Below are 22,837 nucleotides of genomic sequence, written 5' to 3'. Positions count from 1 at the left end.
GTCTGAACTCACTATGTGCAATTTGCCACCCCCACCATGTATGCCTGTAACTTCATGTATCTGAGGAAGTAGACGGTAGTCCCCAAAAACGTGTGCCATAATGCATCTGTTAGTCCTTAAGATTATGGAATCATAGGATTGTAGGGTTGGAAGACATCATCTTCCCCAACCCCCTCCAGTGCAGAGATCACAGTTAAATAATCCTTGACAGATGGCCATCCAGCCTCTCTTTAAAAGCCTCCAATGAAGTAGAGTCCCTACCTTCCAAGGTAGTCCGGTCCACTGTCAAACACATCTCGCAGTCAGAAAGTTATTATCTCCTTTCTTGTAATGTGAATCCTTTGCTTCGGATCCTACCCTCTGGAGCAGCAGGGGGGGAAAGCTTGCTCCATCTTCCACGTGACAGCCCTTCAGATATTTGAAGACGGCTATCGTATCACCTCTCAGTCTTCTCTTCCCCAGGCTAAATGTGCCCAACTCCCCCAGCCGTTCCTCATAAGGCTCGGTTTCCAAACCCTTGATCATCCCAGTCGCCCTCCTCGACGAACATTTCAGCCTGGAAATGTCCTCCTTAAACTGTGGTGCCCAGAACTGGACACGGTACTCCAGGTGGGGACAATGATGTCACAAGGTTTCTTTCTTGTCCTGGCTGCAACAGACTGACTGAGCTCCCCTACGGGATTTTTTTTACTCCTTTGGTTTCACTCTCCGGTGCTTTTAGCAGCTGACTGATGTGAGGGCTGGCGAAATTCAACATTCGTCTCTGCTTCTTCTTTTAGTTACTGTGAAGAGATCCCCGTGGAAGAAATTGAGGTGAACGACAGCTCCTCGAAAAGCAGCATGGAGGCCAAACCGGAGGCGAGCCCTCAGCTTCCTAAGAAGTCTGTCACCAATAGTAGCACATTGACACCGACAGGAAGCAGCGAAGCTCCAGTCCCAGTAGGCATTATTTCCTCTTGCAGAGTTGCATCTTTGATCTGACCCAGTGCATTGGTAGGCAGGGGACTGCTATTTAACGTAGCTTCCCCAAATTAATTTCTGTCTTTCAATGTTGTTTTTTAGCCTCTAAATGCAGGGAAAGCAGTAACCGCCATGGTTCTCTTCCCTAAATAGAGAAGGAATCTGGATTGTAATTAATCTAAATATTCAAGTTCCCAATGGATTTGGGTTGGAACACTGATGGTGGCTCTCTTGTAATCAACCTGGTGTGTGTATTTTGTTTTTAAAGCTGTAGATGGTTTTCTTTGTAGATAGTCCTTAATTGGTTTATAGTGGTGGATTTGTTTTTGTTTTTTTAAGTGTATTTACTTTTTAAGCATTGGTCTTACTATCTTCCACATACAAGTTCTGCAGCTGGGCAGATCGCCATTCTCATTCTAAAGCTGGGTGCTGAAACATTTTCTCACGAAGGCCTGCCCACATCCTCAGAGCGCATTCCTCAAACGGCATGGCCAGTTCCTTCTCACTCAATTGCCTTCTTAGCACCATAGTCTCAGTGTTGTTCAAATCAATGTCCTCTCCCTAGACAGTCTTTTCCTTTCCTAATGTAAATTCAGGGCAGATGAAGTCCTTCTTCCCGCAGCGTATAGTTAAACTATGGAACTCGCTCCCACAGGATGCAGGAAAGGCCACCAACTTTGATGGCATTAAAAGAGGATTGGACAAATTCATGGAGGGCAAGGCTATCAACATCTACCAGCCACGTGGCTATGCTCTAACTCCACTGCCTTCTGCCAGGGCCCGGCTTGCCAGTTTCCCATGGGCATCTTGGTGGCTACTGTGGACTGGATGAGCCACTGCAGGGCTCTTTGTAGGTTTTTATGATCTTACTGCTTACTTTTCTAATTTTATTTTTTTTAAATATTGCTCTCTTCTCTCATTCCCCCCTTGGGAATCCCCCATACATTGGCCTGTATGGTTGAAGCTAAAGGGACTTGGAGCCCAAAACATCTAGGGGGCTTCACATTTCCCCCATCCCTACCATAAGTATACAAAAGGGAGGTGCCCCAATATAAATGGATGTAATAAGACCATCTTGCATATAGTGTGATGGTTGCATATGTTTGTACCCCAGTGTGCATAAGAGCACCAGAAGAGTTCCAGCTGAAGGTCTGCCAGGTCCACCAACCTTCTTCCCACAATGGCTGATCAGATGCCTCTAGGAATCCCATCAGCAGGCCATGGAAGTCAACAACTCCCCTCTCCTGTTTTTGCTTTCCAACAGCTGGTATTCAGTGTCATACGGCCTCTGAGCATGGAAGCTCCAATTATCCCTTTTTGCTAATATCCATTGCTGGACCTTCCTTGAAGGATTTATCTAATCCCCTTCTAAGGACACAAGTCAATATAAGTAAGAATTGCATTTGGCCCCAGGCTCTTTGAAACTCGCGCCGTAGTCTCACAGGTTGCAAAACCATCTTAGTCCACATGGAAAGGGAATCATGCTAATTTTTATGGAGCAAGCCTAGGTCTTTCTGTTTCCACAGGGAACAATGGGAAATCGCTCACACTGACCCCATAGAGTTTCAGCCATGGCTGAAAAGCCTCAGCATCACCCTTAAGGCAGCAGTAACACCCTGATCTTTCTTGCACCCTTCCAGTATGAAGGAGTAGTTCCCGAGGAAGAGGAGGTCATTGACGTCCCCTCAGAGAAGGAGCTGACAATCGCAAACCTTATCGGAGACAAGATTGAGATCATTGCCCCCATTAATTCCCCCTCCCTGGACTTCAATGACAATGAGGACATTCCAACTGAACTCAGCGATTCCTCGGAAACTCACGATGAAGGTGTGTGACTGGCGGCTGCAGGTATTGTGGTGGGTTTAACACAGGGATCCCCAAACTCGGCCCTCCAGATGCTTTGGGACCACAATTCCCATCATCCCTGACCACTGGCCCTGTTAGCTACGGATGATGGGAGTTGTAGTCCCAAAAGATCTGGAGGGCTGAGTTTGGGGGTGCCTGGTTTAACAGCTCCTGTAAGTGTCCCCTGCCCCCCATCTTGAATACTACAGTGGTACCTCGGGTTACAGACACTTCAGGTTACAGACTCCGCTAACCCAGAAATAGTACCTTGGGTTAAGAACTTTGCTTCAGGATGAGAACAGAAATTGTGCAGCGGCACGGTGGCAGCAGCGGGAGGCCCCATTGGCTAAAGTGGTACCTCAGGTTAAGAACAGTTTCAGGTTAAGAACAGACCTCAGGAACTAATTAAGTTCTTAACCTGAGGTACCACTGTCTGACAACCAATTTGGAAGGCTCAGGACTTCCAAGCTCAAAATCCATCTGCTGGATTTCCAATGATGTCTAATATTCCTTTGTTCTTCTCTAGGTCGCATGTATTGCTTGATTACTTTTAGAGTTTGCATCATCATTAGGTTAATGGTTAGACAGTCTCAGCACTGTCCACCAAAAGCAACTGCCAGACGAGTCTGCATTGATTTCAGTAAGGCTTGTGCAGGAGATGTTCCTAGATTAGTGGGGGGTGGGATTCACATGAGAGTTTTAAAATGGATTTTAGCAATATTTCATAATATAACCAGATAAGTAATAACATAAAGTCAACTTAGTGTATAAAAGCAAGGCAAGGCATACAAAATGAGTGAGTGTCTGGAAGCGGTTGGAGGATGGATGGCGGCTAACAGATTGAGGTTGAATCCTGACAAGACAGAAGTACTGTTTTTGGGGGACAGGAGGCGGGCAGGTGTGGAGGATTCCCTGGTCCTGAATGGGGTAACTGTGCCCCTGAAGGACCAGGTGCGCAGCCTGGGAGTCATTTTGGACTCACAGCTGTCCATGGAGGCACAGGTCAAATCTGTGTCCAGGGCAGCTGTTTACCAGCTCCATCTGGTACGTAGGCTGAGACCCTATCTGCCTGTGAACTGTCTCGCCAGAGTGGTGCATGCTCTGGTTATCGCCCGCTTGGACTACTGCAATGCACTCTACGTGGGGCTACCTTTGAAGGTGACTCGGAAACTACAACTAATCCAGAATGCGGCAGCTAGACTGGTGACTGGGGGCGGCCTATAACACCGGTATTGAAAGACCTACATTGGCTCCCAGTACGTTTCCGAGCACAATTCAAAGTGTTGGTGCTGACCTTTAAAGCCCTAAACGGCCTCGGTCCAGTATACCTGAAGGAGCGTCTCCACCCCCATCATTCTGCCCGGACGCTGAGGTCCAGCGCCGAGGGCCTTCTGGCGGTTCCCTCATTGCGAGAAGCAAAGCTACAGGGAACCAGGCAGAGGGCCTTCTTGGTAGTGGTGCCCGCCCTGTGGAACGCCCTTCCAGCAGATGTCAAAGCGATAAACAACTACCTGACATTCAGAAGACATCTTAAGGCAGCCCTGTTCAGGGAAGTTTTTAATGTGTGATATTTTATTGTATTTTTGGTTTTTATGGAAGCCGCCCAGAGTGGCTGGGGAGGCCCAGCCAGATGGGCGGGGTATAAATAATAAATTATTATTATATTATTATTATTACAAAATTATAAGCATGAGGAATAATTATACCCAGAAGTAACTCAATACAGCCATATTTCTCTAGATGATGCAGGGAGATGTTGTTGCATATCCAGATCTGAAACGTAAGAAATAAAATACCACCAAACAGAATAGAAATGTTCAGGATTAGCCTTCTCTTTGGAGACATGTAGTTCACATGAGACTTTTGACTACTCAGGAACCAGATCAAATGGCAGAGATGTTAGAGCTCATTGAGTCCTCCTGAAGATCTCCTCTCACATTTTGCATTCATGGATCACTTTCGGAAGGGATCCCACAATCTTTCCCTACATGGAAATGTGACATCAGGTTTACTTAACTGTTTCAGGGATGAATCTGTGAGCAGGATCACAGGATCCTTTGGGGTCCTGCTTGCGGACTCATCTCTGGAACTGACAATCTCAAAATCAGTGTCATGTTTGCAGGCATCGTAAGTGTTCCCCTGAGCCCAGACTATTGCGTCCAGGTGTGTCAGGTGAAAGACTGCAACGTTAAGCTCTCTGCTTCTTTATACAGGGGAAGTTCAGGCCTTTTACGATGATCTGAATGGACGGCAGTACATGAACGAAGTCTTCAATTTTAGTGTGGATAAGCTGTATGACCTGCTCTTCACAGACTCTCCGTTCTTGAGGGACTTTATGGAGCAGCGGCGGTTTTCTGGTAAGCTTGGGAACTCCTTGCCTATTTACATCAGTCAATAGTACTCTTTGGCACCGGCTAACATCATTTTTCTTTAGTCAAGCCTATCCAGATATGTGAAATGTTGACACTTCTCTCAACCTGTTTTTAGCTTTCTGTTGATTTGATTTTTTTATTTCATTTTAATCTGACTGTTTCTAACTGTTTTTACTGATGATTTCATCATTTTAAACTTTCTGTAAACTGCTTTGTGGTTGTTGGGTTGTTGTTGTTGTTATTGTTGTTTACAATCAAGGGCTATATAAATTTTAATAAATAAAATGTTGCACATCCATACTACAAATCTGAATCAGTTTCAAATGTCAAAATGACATGCCGCACAACCAAAGATCTTTGAGGATTTGTAGTTCTACAGCAGTTGCTCAAGATCACCAGCAAACCATTCTCTATGCCTCTCACAACATTGTAGTTCCCAAGATTTGGGTCAGAAAATGTGGCGGGGAGGGTGATCTTCCTGAATTCATTTTGTAACCTTAACCCTCAGCCAAAGTAACAATGAGGGTTTTTGTCCCATTGCCCAAGTTCTGTATCATAGTTTTTATTCTTTATGACAATGGAAAACCAAGAAGAAGAAAATGTTCTTGCTGGTGGGAAAAGGACAACCCCCCCACAATTCTTCCACCCCACCCTGCCCAGCACCTAATTTGTATTTTATTTGAATCACTGATATCACACGTTTTCCTCCAAGCAGCTCAGATTGGGATATTGAGTCGGACGGGACATTGCCACACCTTCAGCAGAGATGCTCGTGATTAGTGGGGTTCTCTGGAGTTGTTCAGCTCCCCTGGGCAACTCCACCAGACTTTATCAAAACTCCTCCTAAGTTCTGCCAAACCCCTGTGAGAACATGTGCAAGTCTAATCGAAAACCTCCCTGAAAACAGTTCCTATAGAGCTTCAGCAAACCTCCCCAAATTCCCTTTGAAAATTCACTTAGATAAACTACAGGTACCTGAAACCCACCTGAGGACCATCTGGCCGGTCTCATCAGATTGCAGCACCTCACAAATTAGAGGGGCCTCAGTGTGAATCCAGCCGCGGTTTGGCTCAAGTAATGTGAACTTTGGGCCTGAAAGCCCTGGGATGAAATCCCACCCCCTTCTCTCTCTGTGGCCTTGGGCAAATTACTATTTTTCACCCTCAGTTTCCTGTTTTAAAAATGGGAACTTTTAATGGCCCACTTGATCAATGGAAGGGAGAACAGGATTTAGGATAAAAGGCACCACATGCATACCAAACAATAAGCCTTCTGTGTCCACCCTGCTGAGTCTGCCAGCTGGGGTGGAGGTGGGGCTGTGGCTTGACTTTGGTCATGGGAGTCATTTTTATTTTCCCCTGGGAACTGCGTTGTGCTTTGCATTCTCACCCATTGGCCTTTGTTTTGAACATAAGAAGAGCCTGCGGGATCAGTCCATTGGCCCATCTAGTGGCACGTCCTGCTCTCACAGTGGCCAACCAGATGTTGTGATGGGAAACCCACAAGCAAGACTTGAGCACAGAAGCCCTCTCCCCTCCTGTGGTTTTCAGTAGCTGGTATTCAGAAGCACTGCTGCCTCCAGCTCATAGCTGTCAACCCTCCCTTATTTGGCGGGAAACTCCCTTATCCCAGCGCCGTGTCCTGCTGCTGTCCCTTATTGATAATGTCCCTTAAATTTCCCGGGTTTCAAAGGAAGCAGCTCCTCTCCCTCCCTCCCTGCCGGCCAGGGAGGAGGGAGGCTCCAACTGTGTTGCTTGGCTGCGTTGCTCACCCAATAAGGAGTCTAAGAACAACTGGGGGGTGGAGCTTGCATGCCTTGTGCCGATTAAATCGGCCGCATTGCCTGGGGACTCGCTTTTGCTCAGTGCTTCCCAGCGGAGAGGTGACGGTGGTTTTCCTTGCTGCATCCCCTTTGCCGGGTTGCTGCGCTGTGGGAACCACCGCTTGAGGCTTTGTTTGGCTGCTGGCTGGGCTTTCTGCCTTTGGCTCGGAGGGGCTCAGAAGCTGAACATACCTGTGCCCGGAAAATCCCTTATTTTGGATGCTGATCCCTTATTTTCAAGGCTACTGGTCCCTTATTTTCAAATCTGTAAGTTGACAGCTATGTTCCAGCTGTGAAGGAAGAGTTTGTCCATCCTGGCTGGTAGTCATCAGTTACCTCCTCCTCCTGCTCCATGAATTTATCTAATCCTCTTTCAAAGCCATCCAAGTTGGTGGCCTTGAGCGCCTCTTGTGGCAGAGAGTTCCAGTGTTTAACTGTGCGCTGTGTGAAGAAGCACTCTTCTTTCATCTGTTCCTCTCTCTTTTCCTAGACATTGTCTTTCATCCCTGGAAGAAGGAAGAAACTGGAAATCAGAGCAGAGTTATCCTTTATACCATCACCCTCACCAACCCTCTAGCCCCAAAAACTGCCACTGTCACTGAGACTCAGGTGAGAAGCCCGAAGCCTGCACTGGGCTGTTCAGCTTGAAGTAAGGATGGTTCAGTTAAGGCAGCAGAGGCCCCATTCACATTATACATTTAAAGCACTACAACATCACTTTAAACAGTCATGGCTTCCCCCAAAGAATTCTGGGAGCTGTAGTTTGTTAAAGGTTCTGAGAGTTGTTAGGAGACCCCAATTCCCAGAGCTGCAATTCCCAGCGTGGTTTTATCAGTCAATCACTCTAAACTACAGGGAGCTCTAAGCTACAGGGAACTCTGTATGTAAGGGAACTCTAAGCTACAGCTCCCAGAATTATTTGAAGGAAACCATGACTGTTTAAAGTGATGTCATAGTGCTTTCAATGTTTGTTGTAAATGTGGACATAGACTCTGAGTGCATTCAGACATGGTGTATATTGTATTAATTCCCCTGATAATGTTAGCACTCCTGTCTCGTTTTCTAACGTTCCTTTCCTTCCTCAGTACCTGTTGCATTATGGAACTATGGCTTTTTTTACCGATATACCAGCACATCACGCTAAATTTCAATCACACGTGGTGTTGCACAGCAACTAATGTCATTGGACAGCATTGCTACTCTCCTGCCCTGTCCACACATGCCTGCTTCTGTTCCCCCATGATTCCCCCATGAAAATGTCAGGAAAGAACTGTGTGCTAGTATAGCATAATTTTATGAAATAAATTATGAAATACATATATTGCCCCAAATTCCGACACTTTACTCCCATGATTTTCCAGGTTAAAGGGGTTGCAAACCGATTTTTTCCCCTAGAATCAAGTAACACTGAAATGAGCACCAAACCCATGCTATACCCCATTAGTTTTCCAAAAGCGACTCTTACATCATGTGAAAGCTCAGATCATAGAACCATAGATCATCTAGTCCAAACACTCTGCAGTGCAGGAATATTTTACCCGACGTGGGACTCAAACCCACAGTCCTAAGAGTAAGAGTCTTATGCTGTATAGACTGAGCTATTCCGTGTGATCACAGCCTCTGTCTGTTCTCTCTCTGCTTTCTCCAGACAATGTACAAAGCAAGCCAAGAGAGCGAGTGCTACGTGATAGATGCAGAGGTGCTAACTCACGATGTCCCCTACCATGATTATTTCTACACAATTAATCGTTACACATTGACGCGCGTTGCCAGAAACAAATGCCGACTCAGGTGGGTATGGCAGGGCTATAACTTTGCGATATTAGCAAGGACTGTGATAAACGGAGTTGAATGACACCTGCCCAGATAGGTTGCTGCTGCTCATATTTCTAAGCTTGGAAATACAAGTCTCAGAGGCTAGTAACACTCAGCTTACTCTAAGCCAGGAGGGCGGGAGACATTTTTCAGCCAGAGGACTATGTGGTCTCGAGAACTTTCCAAGAGCTGCATGCCAGTGGAGGGCGAAACCAGAGGCAAAAGCAGATACAGTGACACATTTATGATTATGATGATTATATCGTCACCATCATTGATTTATTAATTGTCTTCTAAACCATCGTCTCAAGGCAATTTACACTTAAGAAAATTGAGAACAGCTGAAAACAAAAGACAGCAATTTAATACGTTGCTGAAAATGGCACAAGACCTTTTAAGAAAGACAGACAGACAGAAAGAAAATTCCTTGAATTTGGAGCAAGGAGAGTATTAAATGTAGTTTCAGAGGAATACCATGTTTGGAAAACGTTTCACGTTGCAAATCTAAAAGCAGGTAATTGGTTGTAACAAATGCTCATGAGGCCAAAGTTACGGCTCTTGGAAGTGACCTCTTCTTTCTTTCTTCTTCAGGGTTTCTACAGAGCTACGATACAGGAAACAGCCATGGGGGCTGGTGAAATCTTTCATTGAGAAGAACTTCTGGAGTGGCCTAGATGATTATTTCCGCCATTTAGGTGAGATCTCGCTAGAGCAAGGGTTGGGGAATCTTTGGCCCTCCAGATGTTGTTGCAGACCAACCCCCATCAGCTTCAGCCAGCCTGGTCCAATGATCAGAAATGATGGGAGTCATAAAACAACAGCATTTGGACTGCAGACCACAGATTGCCTGACCCTGAGCTAAAGCATCTAGTTACGTTTCCATTTGTTTGCTGTGATGGCATATGACGGAACTCCATAAAACTCAACCAATGGGGTAGATAAAACCGAGCCTTTGAAACATTTGGGATTGTCGAAAGGTTTCCTTTTAGTATTTTAGCCCTGCATGCTAATACTAAAGGTCTCCATTATTATCCTAATATTATACCTGAAGGAGCGTCTCCACACTCACCATCCAGCCTAGACACTGAGGTTCCCCAGTGCCGAGGGCCTTCTGACGGTTCCCTCACTCCGAGAAGTGAGGTTACAGGGAACCAGACAGAGGGCCTTCTCGGTAGTGGTGCCTGCCCTGTGGAACACCCTCCCAGCAGATGTCAAGGCAATAAACAACTATTTTACTTTTAAAAGACAACTGAAGGCGGCCCTGTTTAGGGAAGTTTTTAAATGTCTGATGCTGTATTGTTTTTAATATTCAGTTGAAAGCTGCTCAGAGTAGCTGAGGAAACCCAGCCAGATGGGCGGGGTATAATTATTATTATTATTATTATTATTATTATTATTATTATTATTATTAAAAATTGGTATAGCACAGATCTCAGGGAATTCCCAACATAAAATTACAATATAAAAACCACAAAATACATAATAAAAATAAGAACAAAAGCAAATCAATAATCCCCCCTCTCCCACAACATATTTAAAAGGGCACCAGATGTCAAACAGCCAAAGGCCTGGTTAAAGCGGAATGTTTTCACCTGCCACCTAAATGGTGAACCAATGCAGAAAAGGCCTGTTCTCATATCGCCTCCCTCTGGACCTCTCGTGTATTAATAATAGTATTGGTATTATTAAATGTATTACCCACCCTTCAGCAGCAGGTCCCAGAGCATGTTATGATGATTTAAAATTCAGGTTACAACCGAATTTAAGAGATTACAACCAAAGAAGTAAGAGTGGGCCCCTGAAAACACACATCTCAGGTGTCAACGAGGTGTGTTTTCAGCATTCCCCAAAAACTATATAGTGAGGGTTTGGGGCACACCTCTGCTGGGAGGGAATTCCACAACTCAGGGGCTACCACAGAGAAGGCCCTGTCCTGGGCCGTCGCCACCCCAAAATTCTGAGTGAGTGAGAGGGTTTCTGTGGAAGGAGGTGGTGTCTCAGATATTTGGGGAATGTGTTATTTAGAGCCTTAAACACTAACCTGAGGCACCTCAGAGTGGGCCCTGAAATGAACTGGCAGCGTATATGTACAGAAAAGCAGCAACTGGCAGTTCTTGGGGTTCATTATATGTAAATGTATTTCTGTCCCTTGAAGCTACTGGCTCGATGGGGTGGGGTTGGGGAGGCTGAAAACAGGCGCTGTTGTGATGATGCCTGTGGCCCTGACCGTGACCCCCGTTGTGGCTGAAGTGAAAGCGGTGCCTTCTCTCCATGACCGATACCTGCCCCCTCCCCCCCGGCTTTCCCTGGCAGAGAGTGAACTGACCAAAACAGAGAGCACATATCTAGCCGAGCTCCATCGAGAATCCCCCAAAGTGAAGGCAAGCAAGCAATCCACAGTGCGCCGGAGGAAGCGGCCCCATACTCACCTGAGGGGGCCTCACCTGGAGGAAGTGCTGAGCCCTGTAACTACCCCCACAGACGAGGAAGCTGTAGGTCGAATCAAGCGTGTGGCAGGTAAGGAGCACCATGTGCAAATGGGGGCGGGGTGGGGGGACATGTTTAGGCTTATGGGATGGGCAGAGGCCCAGGTCCCTCTGAGGTAGTTTCGTTGAGGGTGTGGAATAGGGGTCCCTGAGGGGAAATGGTTTTCCTAGAGTAAGGTAAAGGGACCCTTGACCATTAGGTCCAGTCATGGCTGACTCTGGGGTTGCGGCACTCATCTCGCTTTATTGGCCGAGGGAGCCGGCATACAGCTTCTGAGTCATGTGGCCAGCATGACAAAGCCGCTTCTGGCGAACCAAAGCAGTGTACAGAAACGCCGTTTACCTTCCCGCTGGAGCGGTACCTATTTATCTACTTGCACTTTGAGGTGCTTTCGAACTGCTAGGTTGGCAGGAGCAGGAACCGAGCAACGGGAGCTCACCCCGTTGCGGGGATTTGAACCGCCGGCCTTCTGATCGGCAAGCCCTAGGCTCTGTGGTTTAACCCACAGCGCCACCTGCATCCCTTTTCCCTAGAGTAGCGCTTCCCAAATTGTGGCGCAGGGTACGCGAAAGGGTTTCAAAGGGTAAATGGCAGACTTTTTCACTTGACTGTATCGTAGATGAAATAGTATTATTAAAACTACCCCAAAATTATCTTTGCCTGAGAAGGGGTACTCCAATAAGACTAAGCTCTAAAGTGGGGCATGTGGTTATTGTAAGTTTGGGAAACACTGTCGTACAGCGTTGTTGATATTAAATCATAGCGTGGGTGACCAAAGGAGGATTCTCTTCCCCAATATGTATTTTTTTATGGAATGTATAGAGCACTTGATTGTAGGGGGGGGGGGACACCATGAAATAAAACTATGAAATTATCAGTAAAAACAAAACAAAACAAAACCACACTTAAAATGACTATTTAAAACATTTTTAAAAAAATTAAATCAGTGAGAAGCTAAAAACAGATTTAAACAACTCTCAGTGTTCTACATTTCTGGATAGGATAGGGATTGCCTTAAGCAAAAATGTGTTCAGCAGGCCCCAAAAAAGGGAAGAAGCCAGCTAAGCATCAATAGGCAGGGAGTTCCGAAGCGTGGTTGCTGCCACGTCAAAATATTGATTTATTACAAATGCAGAATGAGTATTATGTGGCATCTGTAATGATGCCAGTTCTGCAGATCGAATATATGGGACATATGCTTTTGGGTGTGTTTAAGGGAAGGGACTTTACCTCTTCAGTGTAAAACGAATGCTGCTTTCCAGGTTCCACTCAAACACGGCATATCCCTGAGGAAAGTCCCAGCGGCTTCCACCTGCAGAGCGTCTCCAAATTGCTGCTCATTATCAGTTGTGTGTAAGTGATTCTTCGACCTGGTTTGTCAGTTTCCTTGTTCTGTTACTGTGCTCTACCTCTCCCTCTCTCCCTCTCTCCCCCTCCCTCCCTCCCTCCCTCCATTTTAGTCTGCAGTCTAGTAGGATTATAATAGTGTTAAGATTTTTATTTTTTTATTTTTTGGTAAATTGATCCCTCCCACCCAGATTTTGAGGTATCCCAAGTCCATTCCCCTCGCCCTGAATCAGGTCCGCATTCCTGGGGATCCTAGGAGGTGTTTGGGCATTAATAGATGTTGAAGAGGGAGTGGTTGTTTATGTGGGCAGGGGAAGAGCTGGGGCAGGGCAGATGGAGAGGGAGACAAAGCCAAGAAGCAGCTGTGGAGAGGATTGCGGAATGAACTGCTTCTTTGTCAAGAGTCAATTGGGGAAAGACCCAGCATGTTTGGGAAACAGAGGAATTCAAGGGTTGAGAGGGTTCAGACTTCTGCGGAGCTTGCTTACGGTTTGTGATGTGATTGTGTGCCCTCCTCCTCCTCTCCAGAGAAAAACAGTGTGGCCTGTTTTTGCGCAGGAAGCATAGGAGTACACTCTGCAACACATAATCATTTAAAGTTGTTGTGACAATAATATGTTCTGCTCTTTTTGTGGCGTTTCCTGTTTTTGGTTAAGTTTGGGGACCTTTTACCCGTGGACTGGTCCAACTTTGGAGGCAATAAGTTGTACCAGCTGAATTAAAAGCAAGGGAAACCCCAGCATCTATCATCTCCCCAGCTTCAAATTCATCCATCCAGCATTTTAAAATGCTGCACCTGTTGGTTGGTCTGGAAGAATGTTTACATTCTTTTAAAAAAAACAACAGAACTGTGTTTTTTAATAAAATAAAATAATGCCAGATAAATCGAACTCTACAGAGTTTTGGAATGACTTGACCATTTGCTGAATAAGACTCTGAATGAACACACACAAATATGTGAATCTAGGAACTCATCTGCACTATACATTTAAAGCAGTGCCATACCACATTAGAATGAATCTTTATTTGCGTCAGCCATCGGCCATAGCAATAAAACAACAATACAGTATACAAAGAATAGAAATAAAAGGTCAGTTTTACAAAATACGTTTTGGGGTTTTGAATCAATAGTCAAATGGTGGATCTTATTCTGATTGCCCCAGCTAAAAACCTTGCAAACTTTGCTGTCACCTGCTTATCTTGATCTGCCAAGAGAAAGGACACTGTGGCAGTGGTTGGGCGACCTGGAATGGACAATAAAAGAGGGGTGATAACCTCATTCCTCAAGTCTTTATAAAGAGTGCAAGCCCGAAAGGCATGTGCCACTGATTCGAGACTGCCATCTCCATAGGGACATAAGCATTTTTCTTGTGGAATCTGTTGGAATCATCCCTCAAGTACAACCAAGGGCAATACATTCAATCTTGTGAGCATAAAAGCACATCTATATTTTAGAATTGCTAGGTTATGCAGATAGGTTGCCAGAGAGTTGAAATGGGAAGGTGGAAAATAGTCATACCATGGGCAAAATTTCCTTATTGTGGCCAAGTTGTTCTGATGCTCGATATCATTTAGGCATCAACAAAATAGACTGTTTGCTTTACTAAAACCCTAAGTGAGTAGCTGTTGTGGTGATAAACTACAAGAGCGAAGTTTTTGATAGACAATTTTAGTCCAGGCGCTCTTAATTTTTGTGGCTTCCTCCAAACAATCCTGGGAACTGTAGCTCAAAGACCACAACCCCTACTCCCCTCCTGGAGCTGCAGTTCCCAGAGTGGCCTATCAACCCCTCTTTAAAGAGACAATTGGGAATTGTAGCTCTGGGAGGGGAATCGAGACCACCTAATAACTCACAGTGCCCTTAAAAAATGACAGCTCCCAAGCAGTAATAGTACCACTCTTATTCTGGTCAGACCACACCTGGAACACTGTGTCCAGTTCTTGTTGCCACAATTTAAGAGGGATTTTGACAAACTGGAACGAGTGCAGAAGAAGGCAACAAAGATGGTCAGGGGTCTGGAAACCAAGCCTTATGAGGAACAGTTGAGGGAGCTGGTTATGTTTTGCCTGGAAAAGGAGACTGAAATGAGATATGATAGCCATCTTCAAATATCTCAAGAGTTGTCACATGGGAGATGGAGCAAGCTTGTTTTCTCCTGCTCTGGTAGATAGGTCTCAAACCAATGGCTAGCTGAAAGTCTAGCTACAAGACTAATTTGACTGGTATGCTGTACAACCTTAGGTACTTTGTTTGGTTCAGTTGCAATCTGTGTCTACAAGCTGATGACAGTGCCACCTGCTGGTGGAAACCACAACCATCAGAGGCTCTGCCATCTAAGTCCACATACATAGCCTTTTGGGGGGGGGTTCTGCAAATGAGATAAATCAGATATATATCCTTAATTTGCATACCAGGTTTTGATTGACATAAAAGCTTTGTTTCTGTACATGCAAGCGGTTGTTGTTTATTGGTTCCGTTTGTTTTTGTTTTTTATGGTGCTCAGGAATTGAGCAAGAGAGTATTTATTTTCATTTACCTATTATCTTTCTACCCCACCTTTTCTCCCAAGGGGCTCATGGTGAAGGCATACATGGTTCCCCCTTGCATTTTGTCCACACAACAGCTCTGTGAGGTAGGCTAGGCTAAGAGTCTGGCCCAAGGTAACCCAATGAGCTTCATGACTTTAGTATAGATTCGAATGCTGATCTGTCCCAGGTCCCTGTTCCAACATGCTAGCTACTACGACACATGGAAACCATGTCCTTGTTGTTGAAGGGAAGACCAGTGACCATGCAGGGGAAAGGGTCCTAAGGCTACTGGATAGCAGCCGGAAACTGCTCCTCAAATATGTCTTAGTCTCACCCTTGCCCACTGTTGCACAAAGACCCCCTTCCCCACTCCACATGCCTAGTTTTTCTTCTCATTTTGCATAAACTCCCCAAGGAACTCTGTGGTTTTGCCTCTTGACACTGAGTGCTGGTTACATCCTGCCTTTGCTATCCTAAGCTTCTCAGGATTTGGAGTTAGCTGTGCCCTCTGGTACATGGCATGACGAGTGCTGTGCACCTCCCTGCCCCTTGCCCCACTGCTGCGTCACCAATGTTGGGTGTCTTCTTCTTCTCTCCTCTTTGCATGCTCTGCAACCCCTCTCCCCAATATGTGTCTGTTGTGTGTCCTTTAGAAGAACTACCCCCCCTTGCGGTTTTCTCCTCTCTCAACTCTAGTTGTGTTTCTAACCTTCGCCTCCTCCATCTTTTCTCTTCCCTGCTCCCATTAGGATTTGTTTCAGGTACCGTCTCCTCCTACTTCTTCTTCACCTTGATTTCCTCTCACCTGTCTCTTTCCGCCTCCCAGCCTGCTGGACTTTTGTTTTTTTTTTAACGCTGTCTGTCTGTCTGTCTGTCTGATCTCTGCTCAGATCCTCCTGGGCTGTGCTTCTTTTTCTTCCCTTTTTCATGCCATTTTGTTGCTGCTCCCCAAAACTTAACAAAGAACCCCTCTTTTCCATTCAGCTCTCAGCTGAGGGTGGCTCTAGCTGTGCTGCGTTATTTCTGCCCTGCTTTAGAAAGCTCATGCAGCTTTTTCCACCTGGGCTGAAAGATGCCTCCAGAAGATGAGAGGAGGGGGCAGCAAGAGAGGAGGGGGCCTCCTTTTCTGGCTCCTGGGCTCCCCCTGCTCCAAGGAGGATGGAGGGGAGCAAGTCACTCCAACAAGGGGGCAGGTTCAGCCCAGGGACGCTTGACTTGCCGAGCTCCCAACACTGTATGCATGTTGCGTCAGAAGGGTGGGGACTGTGAGCTCAGCATCTCCTACAAGGTGGGCTTATCCCCACCTTACCCCCAAATCTGCTTTACCCACAAAGGCTGAAGGTAGCTTACAATAAAAAAAATTCTGGGGTGTCAGGCGGACCAGATGTTTCTATAGTAAGTGAATACTTTGAAACTCTTCTGCTCAGGGTGTCCCCTCAATGCTGAAACTGGGGCATGTCCGATCATGAATAAGATATCCACGGTGAATCCATAGAATGGATTCAGCATGCACAAATGCACAGGGCTTCATTTCATCACATAAAAAGGACAGTGAGTATCTGTCTGAGGCTTTTCAGAAAAGGGGTCCTCCTAGTTGTTGGGGCTTTGTGTGTGAGTTGGAAGAAGGGCCCCAGTCCAGCTTGCATGTCTTTCATTTTTCTTCTTTCCCTCTCCAGTCTGGTGCTTTTGGTAATCCTCAACATGATGCTGTTCTACAAACTCTGGATGTTGGAATACACTACTCAAACCCTCACAGCATGGCAGGGTCTACGGTTACAGGAAAGGTAACACACCCTACAAGCAAAATTTCACACTGTCCCTCTTGTGGACAAACCACCATTGAAACCCAATAATGTAAAAAAACTCTGCACTGCCTCCCAGGGCTCATCTTTCCTTCTCTGCCCTGACAGGTTACCCCAGTCCCAGACTGAATGGGCCCAGTTATTAGAGTCCCAGCAGAAGTATCATGACACAGAGCTTCAGAAGTGGCGGGAGATCATCAAATCGTCCGTGATTCTCCTAGATCAGGTGAGAACTTGCACCTAGAACCCTGGTATGGATGTGACTGACCTTTTCCCCTGCATGCCACCAGTTGAAATCACAAACCATTTGCCAGAGGCACAGGGGGATGAACATGGTTCATGTTTTCTACAGCACTGTGGAAGAGCTAATTACTCGTGGAAGGGAGATTTGAACAGAAAATAAAATGCTTCAGAGTCAAGAAGATGGGAAATCTTTTTTTTTTGAATTTTAGTTAACTTGGCTGCTGATCTTGAATCACAGATTTCCCTTTGCCTTCCCCAATAGAGCCTTGCACACTTTTTAAACTGAAAGGTTCTATCATAGGACTTCTAGCTTTTGCCTTGGGGGTTGCTAATTGCTTATCCTTTCTCTAGCAAATTAGAATACATTTGTGTGGCTGCAGACTCCCCCCCCCCCCGGGCACCCATATGTCTTTCTGTGTGCTGTAACTTAATGGTGAAGTGTTACTCCGCTCCCACACTAAATGCACACAGCCAGTGGCTCTGATCCACCAATTTGCTTTCTCTGTGTGTAGAGCATATCCCAGTGTGTGGTGACTTGGAGAGCCATATAAGTGAGACGCCTAAAGGCATCATTCACCTCAGAGCAATCAGCAAGCAGATGTTTGGCCATCATGCTTGACACATGTGAGATGACTGGACCCATGTGTGTGTGAGGGAGATAGCTATTGTTTTTAAGACAACAAAACTGCGTAGTACCCTCACTTGGCAAGCTGTAAGGAAATGGGGTCTTGCCATCAGGAAAGGAAAGCCCTCAGGAAAGTGGGTACTTCAGGGAACCTCTGCCTACAGAGCTACATCAGCTGCAGGAGCTATTCAATTTCAGTTGCATCTCCCTTTGATTGTGTGGAGTTTCCTCCGTTAAAATGAACAGGAAGGTCTATATATGCAAGTATTTATTTATTTATTTATTTATTTCCCACTTTTTCCCAGAACCGGGACCCAAGGCAGCTTATGAAAATTAAAACGGAATTCTAAAAAATCATGCAAAAGATGATAGTTAGAAAGTAACTGAACTATAATTGAATTAAAGCAATGTCAAAAGCAAATCTGTTAAAATATGGATTGCAAAAACAGCACAGCAGTATTTGAAAGCTTTCCTTCCCATTTTTTGGTCTTGCAGATGAAGGACTCGCTAGTAAACCTCCAGAATGGAATTGGGTCCCGTGAATATCGGCCGGAGCCAGACGAGAAACGGAAACGGTTCCACTAGCAGACAGGAACCCAAGTGCGGCCAGAGGACTGTGTGCAATACATGTACATAGAATATATAAATATATATATATACAGAATATAAATATATATATATATATATATTATATACAGATTTTAAAAGAGAGAGCGAGAGAAAAATGAAGCCTACGTACTGAGAAGAGAGAGTGGTGTGTTGATCCGACCTCCAGCACTGGATGAAATGGAGCGTCATCTGGGATAGGGGCAGGATGCGGCCGGGTTGTGCTCTCCCGGCACTGAGGCATTGTGGGAAAGTGCACCCCGTGCCATCCTGGGGCCCTCCCCCACACCTCTCTTAGTATCTGTTTGTCCGTCCGTCTGTCTGTCTCCCTCTCTCTCCGTCTGGGGTGTGTGTGTCGGGGGGTATTTCACCCAAAGGGAAGAATCAGAAGGCGTGAGATCCCACCCACTCACCCTCTCCTCCACATTTTACTGAAAGCGAGAAGCTGCTTATAGGAGATACTGTCTACTCTGGCTCTCAGGATAGTCGCTGAGGCTGGCAGGATGAACCCTCTTAACTGCTGCTATCACTTTTTTTCCTGGCAAGCTCTGTTGGAACGGCTCTGGGTAGCCCATCAACCAACTGTTTGCTTCACAGCCTCCTTTTTACAGGGTTATCCTTTCAATGCTGACCTGGCTTGGTGCATGCTTCCCATACCCCTTTCTGCAACTCCAGTGGAAAATACGTGCCCCTCAGGAGGGTGTAGCAACCTCATTGTGTCCTGGAGCGAGTTTTGCAATACAGGTAGCCAGGGATTGCTTCTTGAACACTCCCAGGTTCAGCTCAGTCCTTGATGCTCATTCTCTTCAATGGGAGGAGTTAGGTGAATGTATACCCCCCTCGTTTTAATTTGACAGTGTTCCCTTTTGGAGTCGGAGACCCCTCTGATCATTGTGCATTTGCATTTCCATCTATGTATATCGTAGGAAACTGCTGCTTCACTGAAAGGGCTATACACATATATCCTTACCGGAGTGGGGGGTGGGTCCCAAAGCAAGTTTCACATAAAGAAAAACCATTCCCCAATTTCCCTCTTCCCGAAAACAAATGAATTGATGGTACCGAGCTTGGATGCTTGGAAGTCCTCAACCCGGTTCACGAGCTCCTTTTGCATGGATTATTTGCATCTTTTGTGTCCCGCTGCATCCAGGAGAAGTGCAGAAAGAAAATCAGCCCCTTACTACTAAAAGAGGAAATTGCTACTGCCTAAGCAGACAAATGGATCTTTTTGGCAGATGCAGCTGCTTCTCAGATGCATGACTGTCTCTAGGATAAGTTATAGGGATCAAGAATAGTCTTGGGGTGATGTTTCATTGTGGGCAGGTTGATAGGCTGCTGACGACTCTTTTTAATCAAGTGAAGCCCTCAAACACCCTTGGGTAGCAGAATCAAGCCCAGTGTTGGTGACCTAAAGCAAAACAAACAAACAAACCCTGATAACTCTGGAGAAATACAGAGTTTAGACCATATCCTGGCCACTGCTTTTGGGAAATAACATGCAAAACATCCAGTTTTAAGATGCTGGGAACTTTTCAAACAACAAATTAGAATGATCTGGAATTAGATGAAGTCAAATGACAGTTCTATATTTTAAAAGCTTTCTTTTCTTTTTAAGCGGCAATTATATAAGTTGGGGCCCCAGAAGATTAAGCTCCTGTAGGGTTTACTTTGTTTTGCAAGAAGAGGAGGAGGGAAGATTGTTTTTCCACCAGTATAGACTTCACAAGAAAGTGTGGTTCACTGGTTTTTCTAACATATCCTTGTCAGCAAGAATCATTCCTGGTGGTTTGAAGGACAGGTTGGAAAGGCACCCCCCACCCCCTTTACAGGCTAGGTCCTAGTTCAAGGGCTGTTTTCCCCACAACTGAGCACTGACCCAAAACGGCTGCCTCCTTATTTCAGTGCACAATGTGTCAAACTCTTTAAGAGGGTCAGACTTGTTCTTCCAAGATCCCACCTCCCACCACTGCCCCCATGGTTGGACTGTGTGTTTTGTGAACAGAGTAAGGCACACGGAAGGTGGGGGGAGGTGAGTTTTACTTTCCCCCTCTCTCTGGAGTAATGGCCACATTGACCCCATAGAGTTTTCCCATGGCTGGGGAGCTTTGACTTACCGACTGCACAGGAAGGCAATAGATATCCCTGTCAAAGGGCACTGAACCTGCATGCATAGCTCCTGTGTTCAGAACCACCCTGTTAAGTTTTGCAGAGCAAGCAGATTTGCAAGGACGAAGGAATATGCCTGTGTCTCTGCATGGTGCTATCCTTGCAGGTGGAGGAAAGGCTTCTGCTGCTCTGGGGAGACAGGATTAAGATCCTAATTCAGTCTTACTGAGGCACATCTAATTTGTTTTTTTTTAGGGATGGGGAATCAGTTACCCTCTAGTCATTGTTGGGACCTCATCTCTCATCAGCTCCAGCCAGCATGACCAGGGATGATGGGAGTTGCAGCCTTACAACACCTGGAGGGTCACAGGTTTCCCCATCACAGGCAGGAAATATGATGTTTTCTCCCTTTGAACTGAGTTAGAGCATATAACTATCCTCCCTGCTGGATTGGTCATTGGTGTTGCAAGGTAAAGATGTGCTGCCTTCTCTGTCTTCTTAAGGATGCTACACCCTGGTTATCATTTGGTGAGTTAAAGGTGCAATGAGGATGCAGGATCTGTTGTACCTGTGCTCTTCCTGCATCCCGCCCACCTCCTGGCAAACGATTCCTTTGAGGAAGGACATCCTTAGAGGACACTTGCTTTGCGACTGATTAGTTGCATTCTCCTGCCCCCAGTTGATACTGCGATTTCATCTCCACCGAGTTCAACATAGCTGCAAAGGACGCCAGCAGACCTATAAAGCAATCACCCTTGGGGCACAGATCAATTTATTGTTCTTTTCTCAGGCCCATTGTCACCTTCTCAGTTTCATTAATTGGACTGACTCAAATACTTTTCTTTTTTAAAAAAAGCCTAACAAGTTATTGTGGAGGAAATGCTAGAGCTGAACACCCAGCCTGCACAATGGCCTTTCTGTTGCACAAGTGGGGGGGGGGGGTTGGTTCTCAGATTTTGTTCTCCTTGCCCCCCCCTCCTAATTTCTTCTCTCATTCTCTGGCATCTCCCTCATGCTTACCAAAAGCACAGGTGACTCTTGTTTTTGTGCCATAACACCCCCTTCCTAACCCCTCCAGATGTGCTAATCAGCCAAATTGGAGTGTTACCACTCACCCTGACTTGCTGAGCTTCAGCCACACACCTTGTTGAGAAAGAGAGTGTGTGTGACCATTTCATCTTTAGCAGATTCTGCTAGGATATATTCTCCCCTCACCACTGGAAAAGAGGCGAAACCTGGTAGCAATTCACCTGTCTATGCATTCTGCCCTTATTCCACTTCCTTTTCTCCCCTTTCCCTCGAGTTCCCAGGCTCTTGGCACCCCCTAGGGCTGGCCTGGGGCTGCCCCATGCTTTTCTTTCTTCCCCATGACAGCAGTGTCTTCTGAAATGAATGCGGCGAGGGAAGCAGACTTCCTTCCGAAGGAATCACATTCGCACATGGCTCAGAGTACCTTCTCTCTCTGACCCATCTTTATTATTATTATTTTAAAAATTACCTCACTTTATTTTGGCCAGTTTTTATTGCTAAGGTTTGAAGGACTGGCTTCCCAACCTGAGCTTTGCATTGGATTTTTTTTTTGGGGGGGGGGATATGGTGGCATAATGTAGCAAAGGATTGGAAGCTGCTTGGGTGATTTCCCCATTGTTCAATCTCCTCTGGAGTTTCGGAGAGTGATTTCTGTTACTCCTTCCTTGAGAAATGAGCAGCCACTTCATTATAATGTTCCCTGTGTGGTGGTGATGATGACCTTAAACCCACCTCTCTTCCTCCCCCCCCCCACCTTAAGCATGAACATCTGGCTTAGTTACTGACAATTGTTTCTCAGATGTGCCAGTTTTCCTGACTACATTTCAACACCTTTATTGGTGGAGGGGTGGGGTTTTTTAGGGGGGGAGAGACATAAAGGGAACAGACCAGAGGCCCTAGCCCTTCCGCACCTCCCAAATATTTTCCACAGCTGGAAGGGTGTGTGGTAGGAAGACAAAATTCTGGCATTGGGCTGATGTGCAGAAGAGCACCCCTGGTTGTATCTGTAGGAGTTGTCTGGCTGTGTCTGTGTGTCTGATTCTGTAACTATAATAAAAACTTTGCGCTGTGCGCAAAGTCTAGTATACAAATTGATTTAAAAGGAAAAAAAACAACAACCACAAACTTGACTGCTAGAAACTAGGAGTTTAAAAAAGGCTACAAAGCCAAAATCTTAATGTAAAGTAGCTAGGGGGGGAAATGGAATAAGAGTATGAATAAAATATAATGAACAAAAGAGAGAGAAAAA

General features: G+C 45.7%; 1 protein-coding gene across 12 annotated transcripts in view; it reads left to right on the top strand.

The window, feature by feature from the left end:
- GRAMD1B (GRAM domain containing 1B) overlaps positions 1 to 22,825 on the top strand; it is a 208,201-nt gene extending 185,376 nt beyond the window's left edge. For 9 of the 12 annotated variants that reach the window (XM_083588461.1, XM_083588462.1, XM_083588457.1 and 6 more), the window contains 11 exons: positions 780 to 939; positions 2,601 to 2,787; positions 5,019 to 5,162; positions 7,490 to 7,608; positions 8,648 to 8,790; positions 9,406 to 9,509; positions 11,128 to 11,331; positions 12,564 to 12,654; positions 16,854 to 16,961; positions 17,088 to 17,205; positions 18,343 to 22,825. In XM_083588461.1, the coding sequence (XP_083444587.1) occupies positions 780 to 939; positions 2,601 to 2,787; positions 5,019 to 5,162; positions 7,490 to 7,608; positions 8,648 to 8,790; positions 9,406 to 9,509; positions 11,128 to 11,331; positions 12,564 to 12,654; positions 16,854 to 16,961; positions 17,088 to 17,205; positions 18,343 to 18,432 (1,468 nt within the window). In that variant the 3' untranslated portion in view covers positions 18,433 to 22,825. The remainder of the gene's footprint in view (positions 1 to 779; positions 940 to 2,600; positions 2,788 to 5,018; positions 5,163 to 7,489; positions 7,609 to 8,647; positions 8,791 to 9,405; positions 9,510 to 11,127; positions 11,332 to 12,563; positions 12,655 to 16,853; positions 16,962 to 17,087; positions 17,206 to 18,342) is intronic. The other 3 variants (XM_083588460.1, XM_083588455.1, XM_083588459.1) reach the window with 1 other exon arrangement.
- The last annotated feature ends 12 nt before the right edge of the window (positions 22,826 to 22,837 follow it).

This window comes from Podarcis filfolensis (genome assembly GCF_964270895.1).
Source record: "Podarcis filfolensis genome assembly, chromosome: 15".
NCBI classification, from domain to species: Eukaryota; Metazoa; Chordata; class Lepidosauria; order Squamata; family Lacertidae; genus Podarcis; species Podarcis filfolensis.
This window is presented reverse-complemented; position numbering and strand designations above follow the sequence as displayed.